Genomic DNA, 19,659 nt, shown 5'->3' on the forward strand with positions numbered 1-19,659 from the left:
CCAAGGTCACACAGCTAGGTAATTATTAAGTGCTGAGGAAGGATTTGAACTCAGGTACTCCTGACTCCAAAGCCGGTGCTCTATCCACTGTGCCACCTAGCTGCCCCCAAGGAATGATTTTTGAATGCAGAGAAAATGAAGTAGTAATCACTAAGAACCAGCATCAAAAGTAGGTCAAAACACATTGACATTATTTCAATTTTGATGGGCAATTAGACAGATTAGGAAAATTCCATAAGTATATCCAGATTTCAACAAAGGTGTGAATCTTTTAACTTATCCTTGGATACAAAAAGAGAATGGAAAGATATGGTTAGTATTTTTCAACATTTTTATCAATAATTTGAATAAATATGATAAGACCCTTATTAAATTTTTAAATGAGCTTTCAATATATTGAATCATTGAGATAAAAACTAAAAGAAATGGCCACCACAATGAATGACTGAATCAGGATTCAAAAAGATAATGAGGTGCTGGAATTATGGACTGAATTTAATAAGATGAAAATTATTAAAGATAAACATAAAGTTCTAATCAACAAAACAAATGATTAAGTACAATGCAGGGAAGTCATAGTCAAACAATTTATGTTTTTTATTTTTTTTAAAGGTATCAAGGGGGGCAACTAGCTGTAAAAGCCTGAGTAGCAGAAAGACTGCTGAGGTAAGTGACATGGCACCTAATATGATCCTTGATATCCACAGAGGCATTTTTAAAATGGAAGGAAGCTGTAGTTGTTGTTCATCCTTCATTTTTCTTTCTTTCTTTTTCTTGTTTGGTTTTTGCAAGGCAATGGGGTTAAGTCACTTGCCCAAGGTCACACAGCTAGGTAATTATTAAGAATCTGAGGCTGGATTTGAACTCAGGTCCTCCTGACTCCGGGGCCGGTGCTCCATCCATTGTGCCACCTAGCTGCCCCTCATCCTTCATTTTCAAAGAGGACCAAGAAAATTATAAGTTGATGGCTTGACTCATGTGTGAACTGGATTTAAGTGAAGTAGAGTTGCACTAACTCCACACCGTCATATTCTCTTCCAGAGTCATTGAAGTCAGGATGACTGGTGATGACCTGGTGGGGTGCAGTGGATGACTTTAGCATCTTCTGATGTCTGACCAAACTCTAAGATCTCCACAGCACCTGCTTTAACCATCTTCATGGCTATTGTAACAATTGTGCTCAACTGCCTCTTCTGCTGGGGAAAGTCTTCACATGCTTCAGGTAGATATCTCCTAGATCACTAACAAATTTGAGATCTGTCAGTTATCCTCAGAGCAGGTTTAACCTATCTGCCAAGATAGTTAATTGGGATGTGGCTGCTACACATTCTACAGGTGAGAGCTGCATGAACAGGTGGACACCAAAGATAAATGAGCAGTCTTGAAAGGGACTAAGCAAACTCTCCCATCCAAGATGCAAGTCCTCCCTGAATACTCCATACAACCTTTCAGTACTCTCTCCCAGTCAGACTATATCTAGAGTATTCTGGAAAATATTTTAAAAAGGTCTACTAAAAAAGTTACAAGAAATTCAAATTAGAATAATCATAATGTTGAGGAAACCAGAGACCATTCTATACAATGAAGAAACCAGAGATCATTCTATACAACATACATTCTATATAAAGTTGAAAGAAATGTTCAAGGAAAGACTTAGGGAGAACATGAGAACACTCTACAATGGCTATATCATATAAAATGGGAATAAGACTGACTTTAGTACAATAGTGCAAAACTCAATACAGTATTAAAGTTGCTGAAAGGCAAACTTAAGTACAATACTAAGAAAAATGCCTTTACCCATGAAATTTCACAAGACCTGCAGTAGCAGAAAGTAGATAGAAGATCACTGACTGACAAACAGCTAAGCATATTATACTACACTAATGTAATAGAAATTTAGTAAATCATAAGAAATGATGAATATAAAGAATACAGAAAAACATGGGAAGATTTTTGTATACTGATACAATGAAGTGCAAATAGCAGTAGGAAAGCAATATATAAAATATGAAAACTATCCATGAAAACAGAGGAAAATGGAAAGATCAATAAACAAATAAAAAATGCAACAATGATAGTAGAAAGGAGAAATGCCCCTTCCTCACTTCTTTGTAGGAACAAGAGACAACAGTTACAGAACAGTGAATATCAACTGTGTGTTAGATTGCAATGATGTTGACTAGGTTTTCTACACTACTTGTTCCTCCTCTCTGCACTCCTTAAATTTTTAAATAAATTATTGTTATAAAGGATGGTTCTCTTGTAAAGAGCAGAAGATAAATATTTGGGAATGAAGATGATATTAAAAGAAAATATAGGGGGTGGCTAGGTGGCACAGTGGATAGAGCACCGGCCTTGGAGTCAGGAGTACCTGGGTTCAAATCCGACCTCAGACATTTAATAATTACCTAGTTGTGTGGCCTTGGGCAAGCCACTTAACCCCATTGCCTTGAAAAATAAAAAAAAAGAAGAAAGAAAAAAGAAAATATATTAATTAAAAACAAAACAAAAAATATAATAGGATAGCTTAGGGGAGAGTGACCCTCCTCCCCATTCACTGAAGAACTTCAAAGTAGAGATTAGATAGTCACATATTAGTGATATTATAGATGTGATGACTTCTTAAATGACTCTTGAATTCTGTCACATTTTGTCTATTATAAAAATTTTTGAACAATTTTTTCCATTTATAAAACAAATTTTGGCCCAAACCCAAATATAATACAATTGCCAAGATCACTATGCTTCATGAACTGTAATACTCTCAAAGAATTATCTAAATTGAATACTGCTCTGTGTTTTTAAATAGTCTCATTAATGTATTCTTTGCTGTTTTCTTATTTCCTTATTTCAGTTGCTGGGCCAGCTTGCCAAATTTCATTGCAACAAAGAAGTAAACTGCTCAGAAAGAGAAGGAAAAAAGAGAGAGATGAAAACAGAAGACTTTGGTAAGCCAATATGTTGTACTACATATTGCCAGCATGTCCTGTAAAATATATGCTTCTCAGTATGCAGATAGTGTAATCCCTTTAAGTAACAATTACTAAGTTAAACAATGCAATCTGTCCCACTGGCATAAAGAAGTGTGTTGTGTTGTGGATTAGGAGATTCCATTAGGAGATGAACTCAGATTCCAGCCCTAAGGCCAGTAAAGGCTGAACCCATTCCAGGAAGGATACAACCAGACAGACAGTCTCAGGTGTGGTGATATAGGAGCAGCTGCTCCTTTCAAGATGAGATCTTGCAAACCAATCCAAGGAAATTGCCCAGCATCATTTGCAGTGATAACAGGTGCAGCTTGAACATGGAGAAAAGAAATCTTTGGGAACGTTCTGGCCAAAAATTAATGAGTAATGAAAAAGGAAAAATGTTGATGCCTACACAAAATCCATGTGTGTGTGTGTCCATATAAACACACATCCATACCAATGGTAATAACAATTTTTGGGTCTTCATAATGCTTACTTAAAAACTTACTTGGGAGACAAATTCAGATAGCATCATCAGATTTAGCTTAGAGGGGCCAGTCTAATAGTTTAACAAGCCTAATTCCTTCATTTTATACAATAAGATATTAAGAAAGAGGCAAGTCAAAAGTGATTTTTCCCAGTCATAGATTTTACTACAAAACCAGTATCCAAGCTTGAATCCTTTGGCTTGAAATCTAGTGGTTTTCCCATTACTATACTACCTTCCTTAGTGTGTGATATTTTCACTTTAAATCAACAAATAATGACTGTTTGTTGAATTCAATCAAAATCAAAAGTATTTAGAACCAAAAACATGTAACAAAAGAAAAAAAAAGGTTTCAGGGTCTAAAATGCCATCTGTCTACATAGGGCCAATTAGGATAAATAAGTTCTTTGTTCTTACTCTCCACCTTGCCTACTGAGTTAAAATCATTTCATTTTTGAAACCCCTGCATCTTACAGCTAAAACAACTATAATCATACTTTTCCCTGAAAAAATTTTTATTGTCTCCACATTACACTGCATAAGATGTGGCATACTATACAAATACACAAATAAGAAATGTATTTATTACTTGTTAAGAAATCAATTTTATGGTCATTTATTTGTGAAATGAGTATTTTGTTATTTCTTTATTAACATGGAAACACAATTGGAATTTTTTTAATTGTCTTCAAGTATTTTATCCTTCTGGGTTGTGAAAAAAAATCATAGCTTTGAACCCGTGTGTGCTTGTCACACACTGTCTCACAGATATTAGATATAAACAGTGTGTTACTGATTTGAGAGGTATCCAATCAACGCTCCCTAATGAAATAGTGCTTTAATCTGATAATGAAGCCATGAGCAGATGGAACTGCAAAAACAGAAAGCCTCTACATTGAATTCAGTAGCTAGACATAAACACTGACCTTCAGATAATTATAATAAAGGTTTCCCCATCAATAAATTTTTTTTTTTACCTTAGGAGGAGATGATGGAATAGAGAGGCTATAGTTCAAGCCACTGCTGCAGGCGCTGCCATGGAGAACTAACATTGAAGCTTGGAAGGCATCCTCATCCTCAGGAGAATACTGAGACTCGAAGGTGGATTCATCTGCTAAGTCTGCCTCATTTGCGTCCACCTAGCAATAAATATAATTGCATCAGTCTGAATATCTGTCTTATCACATATGTTCCCAACATTTGCCAGCTCAAGGCTAAAATGCATCCTGTTACTATTCTCATTTTTAATCTTTGTTATGCACAGAATCTTTGATATACCAAAGATTGGCTAATGCAACAGAACAAGGAAAAGTTGGCAACCAGGAGCAGAGGGTGCTGACATTAAGTGTCACAACTGTATGACTTCATTCCATTAATACCAGAGCCAATGTATTCTTTTTCCCACTAACAACAATTAGCAAAATGCTTGGATGCCACTTCTAAGTTTAAAGTAGTTGTATAAATTAAGCATAATTTGTTTTCTAACTCAAATTTTTTTTAAAAGCACCATCTTCTCCTAAGATTATAATGAAATACAAACTCTTTTTTTTAAAGTTTCAGTCTTAATAATTTTGAGTTGTACTGAAGTAACAATTTTTAAAGCTATTTTTAAAAAGCTTATTTTATAATATAGCAAGTCTAGAAAACTTTAAATTTCATTTATCAAGGCAATGATCAAATTTGGTGTTTGTAAGAATCCACAGAGGGAATTGATGCTAACACCACATTAATAAGCCTTGAATATAATGAAGCAAGAGCATGAGGAAGAAAGTGGAATTGAAAGAAAAGGGTAGGAACTCTCACTTTCTATCTCCAGCTCTGCTTGCCACCCCCCCATAGGTGGTTCCCCTGGTATCTTCCCCTTTATAGCTTCCTTTTATATATTCTCTTCTCCATTAGATTTTCAGTTCCTTGAGGGCAAAGACTTATCTGTATCCTCAGTGTTTAGCAAAGTGTCTAACATTAGTAAGTTCTAAATAATGTTTACTGAATTAAACTGAATGAGACTACAATGAATGAAGGAGAGAATTTGTTTTTATTTGGTCAGGGAGAACAAGAAGAGTTAATGATGATGCTGAGAAGCAATGAAGAATATAAAAGAGAGTTTGTAAGTTCATAAGAATTTAGAGTGGGGAGGGAGGGATCTTAGTGTAACCCCCTCATTTTTTTACAAGTGAGGAAATTACATTGAGGAAGTTCATAGCAGTTATTATAAATGATCTTAGAGCAATAGAAAATTAGATAATTTTTATAAGTGAGGAGGTCAGGGATATGAGTAGGAGTTTAGCTTCATCCCACAATGTATTTCATAAGATCCTAATTCACTTAATGTTGCATATTATTGTTATCTGTATTGGTATTATATATCCCTATTAGCCTGAGCTCCTTGAAGGTCAAACCTATGTCATATAAAATCTACCCCCATTTCCTTTCATGATGCTCTTCACATAGTAGATCTATAATAACTTATGCTATTACCATTGGATTGGTTTACATAAGAATGGGAACTGGTTTGATTATTTCATTGAATAGGGAATTACAGAGGTAGAAAACTTCTTTTCTCAATGGTGATCAGTTACAAATTCTAATCTCAAAGAATTTCCTACAGCAATGAAAAGTTGCCCAAGATCATAGTCATATGGGCTCAAGGCAGGAAGTGAAACCAGTTCTTTCTAGATTCAAGGACAATTCAATACTGCCTCTCTTATCTTTAATGATGTTTTGGGACCATAATAATCACAGAGGGAAGATGATTTACTGTATGCCTGTAAATTCTTTCTGAAAATCTGCTTTTGATATGATTTCATTCAATTCCATAAAGATGTATTAATTGCCTGTTTTAGAATGTTCTATTGACTCCTAAAGAAATAAAACAGAAAGGAAGTTGTCTTTAGTGCTTAATCTACTGAGCTGATAGCACACAGATAATACAAGTGTGAATTTAGTGAGAGAGAGAAAGAGAGAGAGAGAGAGAGAGAGAGAGAGAGAGAGAGAGAGAGATTTCTGGAGGTCAAGAGCTCCAAAAATTGTGAGATTTGAAGGCTTCTGAATCTTGAAAGGAGGGAAGGAGTCTAAAAAGATTTAGATAAGAAGAGAGCTCAACCACTACAACCATTTTTCATGTGAAATGTAACAAAGATTTTGAGGAATATTCCATAATCTAACTTAGCTGGAAAGCACAGCACAAGAAAACATAAATCAGGCAGGTGAGAAATATGGGAGCCAGATTGAGGATTTTCTTAAATGACAGGAGAAGTTTATATTTTATCACAGAAACAATAGATTCATTGAAAGATTCATTTGTGTCCTGTGAGGGGCAAGGTACTCAAGAGTAGAATGAAGTGAATGTACTGTTAAAATGTGGGTAAAAATACTTGAAAAATAAAGACACTTTCTATTGAAGTCAACTAAAGTTTTAGAATTTGCAAAGATCAATAAATTTTATAATGGATTTATTGAAATAAGAAAATATGCATCATGGTAGGCTCTAAACATAATAAATGCTTTTTAATTGAATTTAATTGAACCTACTACAGGGATATGAACACAAGATTAATTATGAAAAAAACATTTTTAAAATTTACTTAAATGTTACCATGTATTATTTATTCTTGAGAAAAAACCATAGTCTGTGGTAATTTCTATACTTAAAATATTTCTATTTCCTTTTAACTTTCTTAGGGATATAGAACCTGGAATAAAGAATTTAGAAGTATCCATTTCCCAACCCCTGTCTATCCTCCAAGGCAACTCTGGACTCTCTTTTTTTTGTTTCCTCTATATTTTCTTCTTTAGTGAGTTCATCAGTTCCCATGGGTTAATGGCTTCCAAATCTCCTTATCTTTTTAATCTATCATCTATCAATCAATCAATCTGTCATCTAACCATATGTAGTCCTAATAACTTTTCTGAATGCATGCAGTACCACCAACTGCCTGCTAGAAATCTCTACCTACATTTCCCAAAATCATCCCAAGGTTCATATGCTCAAATAAGAACTCATTATCTTTCCCCCTAAACCTTTAGCTTTTCCAAACTTCCTTCTTTTCTATTTTGCAGGCACTAGCCTACTGCTAATCATCCAGGTTTATTTAATCCTTGACTGTTTTCCTTTACTCTCCCTTACCACAGCCAATCAATTGGGAAGCTTTTTGATTTAATCTGCATAATGTTGATCTCATCAATCCCCTGCTCTCTGAATAAGTAGCCATTCCTGCAGTTCAGGCATTCATTGTTTCTTATCTACATTACTTTATTAGTCCTTTTTTTGGTTTTTCTGTTTTCTCTCTTCTCTAATCCATGCATATCAAAATCATCATCCTAAATTACATTACTCATTTAAAGCATTTAGAGCATTGTGTGTGTGTGTGTGCGTGCGCGTGCGTGATGGAACTTATTAGCATTCTAGTGAAGCCAACAAATACATTCTGAAAATAATTTAAATGAATAAAATAAGATATAGAGAATTACAAAGAAATTACAATTGTATTTAAACACAGTTCTTAAATTATTAAAAGTCCATAGACTGCAGGTTAAAAAACTTCCCGAGGTCTTTGTAATTAAATACAAACTCCTCAGTCAGAGTGTTACATATAAAGTCATCCACAGTCTGCCAACAAACTACTTTTCAAGAATGATTCCAAATTTTTCCTCTTTAAGCACTCTATATTCTAGCCAAACTGGACCCTTTCAGGGAATTCTAATTCCGGGAATTAACTATTTCCTGAACACAACTTTCTACTTCCCATCTTTCATATAATCATTTACCCTCAAAATGAATACCAGCATAGATATATATAAACTGAAGAATCTAGGATTATAGTAATTTATGCTCTTATTTAAAGCAGGAAATTTAGACAACAACAGTACGCTAAAACATATGATAAAATATTTAAGATATTCAAAAATTAATACTAAAAAGTGCCCACCATATATGAATGGATTCAAAAAGACAACAAACTGCAATTTAGTATAAGACATTAGAACAAATTTATATTTGAATAAGTTTAGAAAATGCATGTCAAAAAATTGGTAGGAAGACAATCTGACTTTTAATACTGAGTTTGTTAAATTTATCTATTTATTGTACTTATAAAAATTTCCCTTCACTAAGGATAGAATGAACAGACAGTCTTCTACCTTAATTTTTACACCAAAGTATCAAAACCTACTTTGGTATTCGTATAAAAAAGCATGAGATTTCTCTTCTCCCTCTCTTTTTTTGGCAGCTTCCCTGTCCATAATTAAAAAATAGAAGCAAAGTTATAAATTTTGGGGAAAATCAAAACATATAATAAATGACTAGCTCTTCTCAAAACAGCTTTGCTAACTAATCTATTCTTAACTACAAACAACATGACAGCAATAAGAAAATAAAACCAGTGTCAATGTAGAGAGACTGACAATCATATATAATGAAAGAATAAAAGATAGAAGTTGAAAAAATCAATTTTGGAAAACTTGGCAGTCAAGTGAGTTATATTATGCCTCAATATGTCATTAATTACATTTCCCCCTCAAATATCAGCAGATTAATTTTCTATACTACACACATATGAATATATACACATGTATAGACACATTTTTTATATATGGTTTCGTATATGTGTATCTATTTTTCCTACTTCATCTTCAAGAACTTTATGGTAGGGGTTGGATTAATTGGCCAGGCTTAAAGTTTTTAAAATCAAATTAGCAAGAATCAGCACAAGCCTACTACATTAGTCTATTACAATGCTCAGCAAAGCAATCATTGAAGCCAAGAAAGAAGGCTTGGTAAGTTTGGGGCACTGACCAGAGCTACCTCAGCATGGAAGAGGGCTACATCAGACGGCCCTTCCTCCTCAAATGAGTATGCTGTGTAGAAAAAGGGATCTTCCTTAGCAGAAACATAACCTTCTTCTGGTGAAAGCTGTAGAAAGAATGAAGCTCAGAGTTGGATGAATAGCCATTGAAAAGGACATGCAAAGAAAGACATGTTGGGGAAGATTGTCTTTTCAAAAAAAATACATTTTCTTTTTATGATTATGAATTTGACAAACATCAACAAATACAAACATTTCCATATACAGAGAACTTAGAAAGATGAATACATATGAAAAAAGTTATAATACTTTTAGTTTTTTTGAGTATATGTTAAAATTAATTGTAGTAGTTTCAACACTGCCTTGCTTGTCCAAGGCCTCTTCTAAACTTCATTTTGCTCTCTTTTCTTTTTTTTAAAGTCACATTCATTATTCCCCCTTTTCAGAATTCTCCCTTCTCAAAACAAATATCCACACCTCTCCTTACTTGTAGCAAAGAAAAGTCAAGACCAAAAAAAAAAAAAAAACCAGTCAGGACAATGGCCACGTCTGAAAACCTTTCATTCTGAACATCTAGTGTTTACATTAGTTTTTAGCAACAAAAGAAAAAAAATCCATTTCAGAAAGAAACTATTCAGTAAATAGAAATATCAAATTTTTATAAATACCATCCTTCACTTACTATTTAATGGATTTAAAATCATAGATTATAATATAACATTCTTATTTTATCAGTTTTTAAATTTAAATTCCATCAGTTTTTTAAATCCTTTATTTTCAAATTTATATTCCCCACAATTATCTTATATAAAATTATATGAAATTGAATTAGTCTTCAGTTTTATCTATTAACCCTTTTGAATAAAGAAACAATGACTGTTTAAATGGAAACAAAACAATTTTTATGAAATAAGATGCTTTAGCACAGTGCAGAAATACTTAAGAAATCATTAAATAACAGTTTGCTCATCACAGTCTTTTTCACATAGTAGGTTTAAAAGAAATATTTATTGAAATGACGAACTTTTTCCCTTTCATTATTCAAGAAGAAAGGGAGTTATCAAAATGTTATTTATTTGACTTAAATGGTATCATAAGAGAGTCAACAGCAATAAAAATGGTTTGCATTATTATATAGCACTTTAAGATTGTAAAGTATTTTTACATACATTATTTGGGTCTCATAACCACACTGTGAGGAAGGTGCTTTTATTATCTCATTTTATAGATTAGAAAACTGAAGTACAAAAAAAGATTTAATGACCTACTAATAAGTGTCTGAGTGGGAACTGAAACTGTCTCCAACTCTACGGCTATCCATTACAACACTTGTCTCTTTCTACCCCCTAACAACTCTCTAACACTGTAAATTATAGAATAATTTTCAATCTGCATTATGTTGGGTGCAGTTAACATGGTTGACTACAATAAAATCATACATACACATATACCTGTGTATCCTATTACATTCTGTTTAATTAAAAAATTACTGTGTTTATATATCGATATGATTAGAATGAAAGGCTTAATAATTCTACAGTACCTCAGTTATTTTTGTCAGTCACTGGTACACTGCAATCAATTCTTTAAATAAGTGCTTCAATGATTTTTTTAATAATATTATTTGCCATACCATCACTAATTAATGATCTGTTCACAAGCAACTTCTGGATAATATGAATTATTTGTCACATAATAAGTAGTTTGAAAAGCATAAATTTATTAATTCAGCTACATCTTTATCTTCAGATAGTTCTTTATCCTTTATGCTTTATAATTTTCATTTTTTAAATCATTCTATTTAAATGATAGCATGACACTATGAAATAATGTCTAGAAAGCTGTTCTCAGAAACATGAAGAACTAAGTTCAAGTTTTATTTTTCGTAAACACTTAAAAGTGTGTCTCTCAACAAGCCACACTGCCCCTTACAACACTAGGTTAACAAAGAATACATTAGAGTTTCCTTTTCTAGGATTTATTTATAGCAATAAAATTATCACAGGTTTAGTCTCTATCTCCTATTGAGTACTTTTGTATATAAATTCTTTCTACATGAATATTACCTTTCCCCTAAAATCTGACCACATTTCAGTTATATCTCACTCTAGGTAATATATCACTTAAATATTATTATTAAAAAAAACCAAACTTTGAATTCATCTTGCTAGACCACTTTATGATTTTGTAAAAAAATTCTTCAAATTAGAAATCTATCTCACTTTTACTACTTTAAAGATTCATTATTTTGTTAACTCCTACATATGTATGTAAGAATATGTGTATATCACCTCCCACATTATAATGATGCAAATTGCAAACTTTCCTGTGGTCAGCTTTCTTATGATAAGTCTTTTGACATTAACTTCCCTAAGATATTTTAAATATGGTTCAAATTTCAAAACCAAAATGCACACATAAATTTTTAGGATATTGTCTACTGCAAAAAGTGTGGGATATTCACTTTTCTGGTACAGTAGCAACTATTCAGTTCAACCACAGCACCACTAGGTGATTATGTTATTTCTGTCAATGACAATGAAGCAGATCTCAAGACCTCTAAGGGGATTATGAACATTTTTCTAGCACACATTCTAGTGTTTCCCAATATTTGTTTTAATAATTCGTATACATTAACCATTAGTCCAAAGGTTTATTTATGGAATTCTATTAGTATCCATCATTAGCAAATAATATATAAAATACTCACGTGTGGTTCGGAATTTGGGGCCTGTTTCTGAAGGAAATTTTTATATAAATTGTTATATATGAAAGATTAATTTTCATTATTCAGAAACATTTTAACTTCAAAAATATATAGACAATTTCCACAAAAAAAGAGGTAACAAAAGCAACATAACTAAAACTCTTACAGGGAGAGGTTTAGTAACTCCAATTCTCACGGTTCCTGAGGGTGCTCCTTTCAGGGCTTGCACTGCTTCTTCAAGACTGCCATTTTCCAAATTAACTTCATTGACAAACATAAGCCGGTCCCCAGGAAGAAGTCTTCCATCTTTTTCAGCAATACCACCAGGAACTAAGGAGCGAATCACAATGACTGTGCGAGCAGGGTCAACTGGATCCTGATACAGAGTAAAAACAGTGAGGAAGGTGAAGAAAAGTTTATTTAGGAAAATCTCTAATTTTTTGTAATAATGTCTAGGTAATTATTTCAAATATTTCTCTTTAAATTTTTTAAAAACCATTTCTTAATATACTCCTTATCATCTGGAATAAAGTCACTGTAACTGTTACAAATTATTCATGATTCTTTCTGGCTTCTATATCTTATATTTACATACTACTTAAAGAAACATTTCCTCCTAAATAGGTAATGCCCTCATAAGATCATAAATTTAGAAAAATGGACCTTGGAGATTATTACAATTCTAACACCAGCTAATTGCCCAGGGTCACAAAACTTATAGAGACAGGTGGAATTAGAATGCAGGTCTTTCAGTGCTATATCTGCTATTACCTATATGCTCAACAATAGACTCTGCAACATCCTCTTCCTTCTCTCCTCTTAGTCCCTCTGGTTTTCTTTGGAATTCTGTTCAAATCACACTTTCTGCTCTAGGACTTTTCTAGTTCCCCTCTACTGTTGTTTCTGTCTTCCCTATGAGATTACTTTCCCCTATATACATAAATTATATATGTAATTTTTTTCAGCTTGTTGCCTCATCTACTGGAATGTGGAATCCTTGAATACAGTACTGTTTTTATTTTTCTCTGCTTCCCAGTTCTTAGGACTGAGATAGTGCTGATTAAATAAGATTTAGGAAATAGCTTGCAGCATCTATTAGTTAGTAAAGTGACTTTCCAGGGGTCAACATGAAAGTTAGTGTCTGAGGCAAAATATGAGCATAGGTCTATCAGAATTCAGGTTCAGTCCTCTTTTTACTAAATTATCTTGCCTTGCATATAGCAGAGGATAAATAATATGGTTGCAGCAAATAAGAAATAAGAACAGCAAGGTTATGCTACAGCATTTACGTTAGAAATACATATTTTGGGGGCAGCTAACTGGCGTAGTGGATAAAGCACCAGCCCTGGAGTCAGGAGTACCTGGGTTCAAATCTGGTCTCAGACACTTAGTAATTGCCTAGCTGTGTGGCCTTGGGCAAGCCATTTAACCCCATTTGCCTTGCAAAAAAAAAAAAACCTAAAAAAAAAAGAAATACATATTTTTATATAAACAGCACAGTAAAATAAAATCCTAAAATACCCCAAGGTCTCCTTGTGTCAAGCCTCATGGTTCTGCATTGTCAATTTTAGGAAAGAAACTAGATAACAGAAGATCACCAGTGAAATTTAGAGCTAAGTGGATTAGCAAAGTGAGAGCAGAAAGGTCTGGTAAGGTGCAAGTAGGGGATAAATTAAATATGCCCAACTAAGTGGAATGGGATAGCTAGGTCAGACAAAGGATGGAAAAAACCTAAGGTCAGTAATAAAGGAGGAAGGCCCAGAGTAGAGGGAAAACAGCATGGAATCCAGTTGTATTTGCAACATGCATGATCTGTGAATCAGAGAAGTAGCATATTACTTAGTTCCAAAGAGGATAAATTTTAATTTTAACTTCTATGACAATTATCAAAGCAAATTTCTAATCTTCACATTAGAACTTTAGAGTTTGACTAAAAATTAAAGTTCTCTAACCATAGGAAAAAAGAGGCACAAATGATCTGTTTTCCTTCTTCCTGACCCAGGAAAAAAGCATGAGGCTAAGAAACTCTTTGAGAGCTAAGCAAAAATTTTAAGCATCTTGAAAATACTTTGCTCAACTGGAAACACACTGCAAAACACAAAAACACACAGCTTCAGTGATTTCCAGATCTGAGATCTGATGAAGGGCTCTCCTGCTCTTAGACTCTGGAATACTATGCCATATGTTATATCACAAAAACCATTTTGCCTCTGAAAGTATTTTAAAAGCATTGTTACAACTACCAAGTGGAAATAATAATTTTTTTCTTAAAAGTGTTTGCATATCTAAAGCTGAAAAATAAAGATGAAAAGGAACCACAAAATAATAACCATTAATGCAATAATGGCACAGAATTCACACTAGAGGCAGGATTTAGAAAGTAGGTAGCAACTCTGCATCTTATTTGACTATGGTGTCATCCAAGCTGGTTCTGTTGTTTGACATTAATTAATGAAGAGTTACAGTTGCAGTCTATCAGATAGACTTTCCCCCTTAGGCAATATAATTGTAGAATATAAGAAATGACTCTTATGATATTCAGTCTTCTTAAGTAAAGTTGTAGACCGGCTCCAATTTATGAAATTAAGAGATTAATACATATTTATGTGGATATAGGCATATAGATATGTTACATCGAAAGTCAAACACATCCCTCATGCAGAAGAAATACTAATTAATAGATTAATGTTAAACTTTTCAAGTATGAACACAGACTGAAATACAGTACTATAGAACTTAAAATTTAACATAAATTCATTTAAATATACTCTAATAGAATATTAATTTCTGATATTCCTAAATACAAGCTATATACTTCCTTTATTTTATCAAGAGTTAAAATATAAAATAAATGTTTGTTATGCTAATGTATTCTTAATACTATTAAGAGAAATTCTTTTTGAAAACAATACTACTAGTGAATAATATAACTTCTATTTGGAAATATTCACAGAAAGAAAACTGAAATTTGCTGCTGTCTATAGTACATAACAAAATAATGTATACTTTTTAGCTTCTCGTCTCAAAGATGTAAATTGAGCATAGAAATTACCTTCAAAAAAAGAAGACTGATTCTGTTGAAATGAGTATTTGTTACCTGATAGTCTAATATGCTAAAACCAAGTCCTATGCTCCCCTTTTCCAGCTCAATATGCTGAATGTTGGTTTCCCACATTGCCAATGATGATCCTTGCATCTCTTCTGTATTCTGACCCACATCAGTCATATCGAAAGCAGTATCCTCTGTCTCTGTTGAGCCAATGAATTCACCAAGATCTACATGAGGCTGGAGAAAAGAACAGAGGGCTCTTATTTCAGAAACACAAGATCAAAAGATATACTGTACCTACAGGGAAAGGAAAAATCCAAGGCCATGGAGATAGAAAATAATAATACCTAAAGGAAAAATCACCAACAGGTCAGCTAATGTTCTGGCACTTTTAGAATCAGGAGAGTAATTTTTTTAAAAAATCCAATATTTTTTTAAAAAGGGATAGAAGCCCAAGTTTTTAAATATTAAAGATATAAAAAGTTAAATGACATTCTAAAGCACAAGTATGAAATAATTCAGGGAAAACTGGAATGGGTATAGGATTCAAAACATGAAAAAATGATATTTCCATATGTTTGGGGGTACCATTTTACCAATACACAATAAAATAATGATTTTGTTTTAATAATATAGTTCAATATTTTGGTATTTCCATGGATCTATATTTAATTTAATCCTATGTTTTGGTTAAGATAGCAACATATTCATATGTAGTAATGCTATGTAATCCTTGACTATATTCTCCCTTAGATATGCTACAAAGAATCTACCTAAAGTGTACTATGTCTTCTCTAGGTGGATGAAGTTCTCAGGTACATTCATAGTTATAAAGCTGAATAAGATGTGGGGCTAGGTGGAACAGTGAATAAAGCACCAGCCCTGAAGTCAGAAGGAAGGACCTGAGTTCAAATGTGATCTCAGACACTTAATAATTACTTAGCTGTTTGACCTTGGGCAAGTCAATTAACACCATTCCTTCCCCTACCCCCCCCCAAAGCCAAGTGGCACCTTAGCCATTATTTAGTCAAACTCTCTCATTTTACTGATGAGGAAACTGAGTTTGGAGAGGTTAATTGGCTTCTTCATGCTTATACAGTTAGGTGACAGTCTAGTCCTCTGACAAGTAGCAAATTGAACTTTCAAAATATCTAATGCAACTTCAATATTAGTACATAGTCTAAGTACTGATCTTCTGAAGCTTCCCCATTATGCTGGGTCACTTCAAGATTTTCTATATAATCTCAAGAGAATGAATATCTAAAATGTATTCTCTTCTATTAGATACTACCAGAAGGAGAAGCAAATTACAACACAAATCAATGCCTCCATCTTTCCACTTTAAAAATTGTTTCAACTGCTCTTCTAAAAAATAAATGGCTTCTATTATCTTACATTATTTCTAACAAGGTAAAATATATATAAAGAAAAAGAATATAATGCGTAATTGCTACTATTATAATGATCTGAGTTCAATTTCTTCATCAAGACAGAAATTCTATAGGGTAAGATATGTTACTAGGATAAAGCTTACATGATCTATCACAAACAAGTCAAACAAACTACACAATCATGAATTCAATTCAATAAATTTTTTTAATATTTACTTTATAGTTTGGTAGACTTTAAATAATGTGAAGTAGCTATTAGTCAAATGACAGAGCAAGTGAATACCTTTTCTGTTAAATGGATATCAGAGAGATTCAACCTCTCCAACTCTTCCTGGTTAATGGGTAAAGCAAGTGGACGACAGCAAACCATCGTCACTTGAATAGGAAGCTCTTTTAAAATATTCACCACATCTTTATGATTTTCACCAAGCAAAGTTATTCCATTCACCTGTTACGAAAGGGAAAAAAATAACTATGTCACAACTGTCCATGAAAAAATATCTTTTAACATCAAATAAAGTATATCATATCATAAATTGCTACTTTCTTGCACTTACATATAACAATTACACAAATTACACTTCATATTTATCCAAGATCTATGATGATTAGAAATTCTCCACAACTGTTTCCCCCCTTTCACCTGGAGCTTAGATTACTCTGGTTAAAGTTGGTATAGTACATTCAAATTCAAATTCACAAATAAAAGAATGTCAGCTTTGGTTGATTTAAACCTTTAAGAGATTACCTGTCATTCAGAATAAAAAGTCAAAGAGAAAAGTTACTCTATAAAATGATCAGTTCTACCTTTCCCCTTATTCTCATTTTTTCTACCAGAATATAGATCTCAAAACCAAAATGAAGAACACAGATATGATCACAAGACTTCAGGTTGAATGGGACCTTAACAATCATTTAGTTCAGACTTCCCTCATTGAACATATAAAGAAAATGGGGCTCTGAGAGATGAAATCATTTATCAAAGGTCAGGTATATAGTCAGGTACATGATAGGCAGTAAATAGATTATATTGGTATTCTATAAATAAATTCTATGAAAGAAAAGGTGTAGAGATGGAATGATAATAAGGGGTAGAGATACAAAAAAGTTTTTCTTTAATATAAAATGTTGGGATTTAATTCAGAAAATGGGCATATACATGCTCTAGATTTTTTTGTGAATTTAGTGTTTTTGTAGTTAAATCCCTTTAAAGTAATTCTCAAATCTTAAAGAAGCATAAATTTAAATAATCTCAAAGGTGGAAAGAACCCCAAAGGTCATGCTGAGGATAAGTGGTAGAAAAATAGATTTGGACTCGAAGAAAACCTGAGTTCAAACTCTGTCTAGGAAAATAACTAACCAAGTATACACTATTAGACAAATCACTTAACTTCTCTCACTATGTTGCCTAATTTATAAAATGGTTACTGTCAAATGAAATGATATTTGTATAGCATTCAAAACATCATGACATAATTACTGATTATTATTTTCATTCAGTTCAATATATATACCTGAAAAGCAATTCTCTATTTTTTTTCAGAAATTTATTAAAAAGAAGAAAACAGAAACAATCTCTTACTTCTAGCAGCTCATCTCCACTGAAGAGTTTTCCACTATGTCCAACAGGCCCTTCAGGTAGAACAGATCTGATGAAATGATGCCCCACAGTTGCTTCCAAGCTTATTCCCAACCCACTGCTCTCACTGAACTTGTTCATGTGGGCAACCTAAAAGGATGGAATATACATATATATGTATATATATGTATATTCATTTATTTATTTTCTTCTATAAATATTTAATATAACTGATTAACTGATTAAATGAATAATAAAATTATATATATTCTATGTTCTATATACACATATACATACCTATATATATCTATGTATATACACAGATATAGAAAAGAGAGAAAGAGAGAAGAGAGAGAAAGGTATTTGGGGGGGAGGAAACACATACTAACAGAGACAAAGAAAGTCATCAGAAATGATGAAAAAAATTTATGTTCCTATTGGAAAGATCACTGATGTCCATAAATTTCTGAAATTAACCTTAGCTCAAAGTTCCTACATCAGTAGCAGTTCAGTGTGACCAAGAATAATTTTCCCTTTGAATTCTGGAATTTCCTATGGAAGAGGTAAATTCACAGCATTTATTACTACATTACTAGGAGATTCCCTTCTTGCCAGAGTTGTATTTTTTAATTAATGAAAGCTAATGCAATTTTTTCTTTCTGTTTTCCCCTAGTGACACAAGATCTGAAATTAAAGCACTACTTATAAAGCTCAATTCTCTAAGATAGAAAAAGACCTTAGAGATCAGTGAGATTAATAATCTTATTTTACAGATGAGGAAAAAAAGACTCAAGAAGTCAAGTGGACTGAACAAGTTTGCACCAAATATGAATTTAGGTCTATTGACTCCAAATTCAATGTTCTTTCTACTGCATCCCACTACCTTAATGGGGATTATTTTTGTCTAAGTAACTACAATGAAAGTCTTGGGGAAAAAAAGATCTTGAAAATGTTTTGTAATTATGTGCCATATAATTAGGGTTGTGTTTGCCATTACAATCCATTTTCTCTCTAATCCACAGGAACTCACACTTTATCAGGAGTATCATCTAACCCATCTAACAGTTCTTGCCAGAGGCAAATAAAAAATCTCCATGTCACTATGGCATAGGAAGAGAAAGAAAAAGGAAATTCATGGTTCAAACTATTATCGTTGGAACATGTCTTTTGTACTAAGTAAAGTTTGAAAATTTGATTAATTATGTGAACTTGGAAACTTTGACTTTAGTAAGATTCACTACATCCTTACTTTCTCCTCCCCGTTCATTTTATTTTCTGTTTTTAATCAGCCTTTTAAAAAGAAGTCCAAAGTCCAGATCAGCAGTAGACTTCCCAAAGGTCAAAAACTCACCATTGGATTGGGACCAAATTACAGATACAATAATGGATTATTGTTGTTAATATAAAAAAATCTATAATGCTTGAATAATTTTCTATTTGCATTTTTGTGGAACTAGATTAAAAAATAATCAATATATTGTCAGATTTACCAGATTATCTTTTCAAAAATAATACTAAAATTAAGACATAAAGGCTAACATACCACTATTTCATAATTTAGGCCCATAATCCTTTGCCATTTATTCTTCATTTTTGCTTCTTGAAGCTGTCCTTCATCAACTTCTACTTCTTCTGATAGCTGATGGTCTAAAATAATTAAAGGTATTACT

At 32.7% G+C, this 19,659-nt stretch overlaps 1 protein-coding gene and 1 long non-coding RNA gene across 11 annotated transcripts in view; one reads left to right on the top strand and one right to left on the bottom strand.

Annotated features, from left to right (window-relative positions):
• Positions 1 to 2,946, top strand: part of LOC141495787 (uncharacterized) — a 235,569-nt gene extending 232,623 nt beyond the window's left edge. The window contains exons 5-6 of one of the 2 annotated variants that reach the window (XR_012470851.1): positions 613 to 666; positions 2,858 to 2,946. This is a non-coding gene — a long non-coding RNA (uncharacterized LOC141495787). Of the gene's footprint in view, positions 1 to 612; positions 667 to 1,041; positions 1,217 to 2,857 lie in introns of those variants that run through there. The other variant, XR_012470850.1, reaches the window with a different exon arrangement.
• The window catches only part of MPDZ (multiple PDZ domain crumbs cell polarity complex component), a 301,840-nt gene that overhangs the window by 102,026 nt on the left and 180,155 nt on the right, over positions 1 to 19,659 (bottom strand). For 7 of the 9 annotated variants that reach the window (XM_074197510.1, XM_074197516.1, XM_074197515.1 and 4 more), the window contains exons 14-20: positions 19,533 to 19,636; positions 17,993 to 18,139; positions 16,694 to 16,858; positions 15,068 to 15,256; positions 12,137 to 12,346; positions 9,254 to 9,370; positions 4,437 to 4,598 (exon numbers count right to left, since the gene is read on the bottom strand). In XM_074197510.1, coding sequence (XP_074053611.1) covers positions 4,437 to 4,598; positions 9,254 to 9,370; positions 12,137 to 12,346; positions 15,068 to 15,256; positions 16,694 to 16,858; positions 17,993 to 18,139; positions 19,533 to 19,636 — 1,094 coding nt within the window. The remainder of the gene's footprint in view (positions 1 to 4,436; positions 4,599 to 9,253; positions 9,371 to 12,136; positions 12,347 to 15,067; positions 15,257 to 16,693; positions 16,859 to 17,992; positions 18,140 to 19,532; positions 19,637 to 19,659) is intronic. The other 2 variants (XM_074197518.1, XM_074197517.1) reach the window with 1 other exon arrangement.

This window comes from Macrotis lagotis, chromosome 8, assembly GCF_037893015.1.
Source record: "Macrotis lagotis isolate mMagLag1 chromosome 8, bilby.v1.9.chrom.fasta, whole genome shotgun sequence".
In the NCBI taxonomy this organism is placed as follows: domain Eukaryota; kingdom Metazoa; phylum Chordata; class Mammalia; order Peramelemorphia; family Peramelidae; genus Macrotis; species Macrotis lagotis.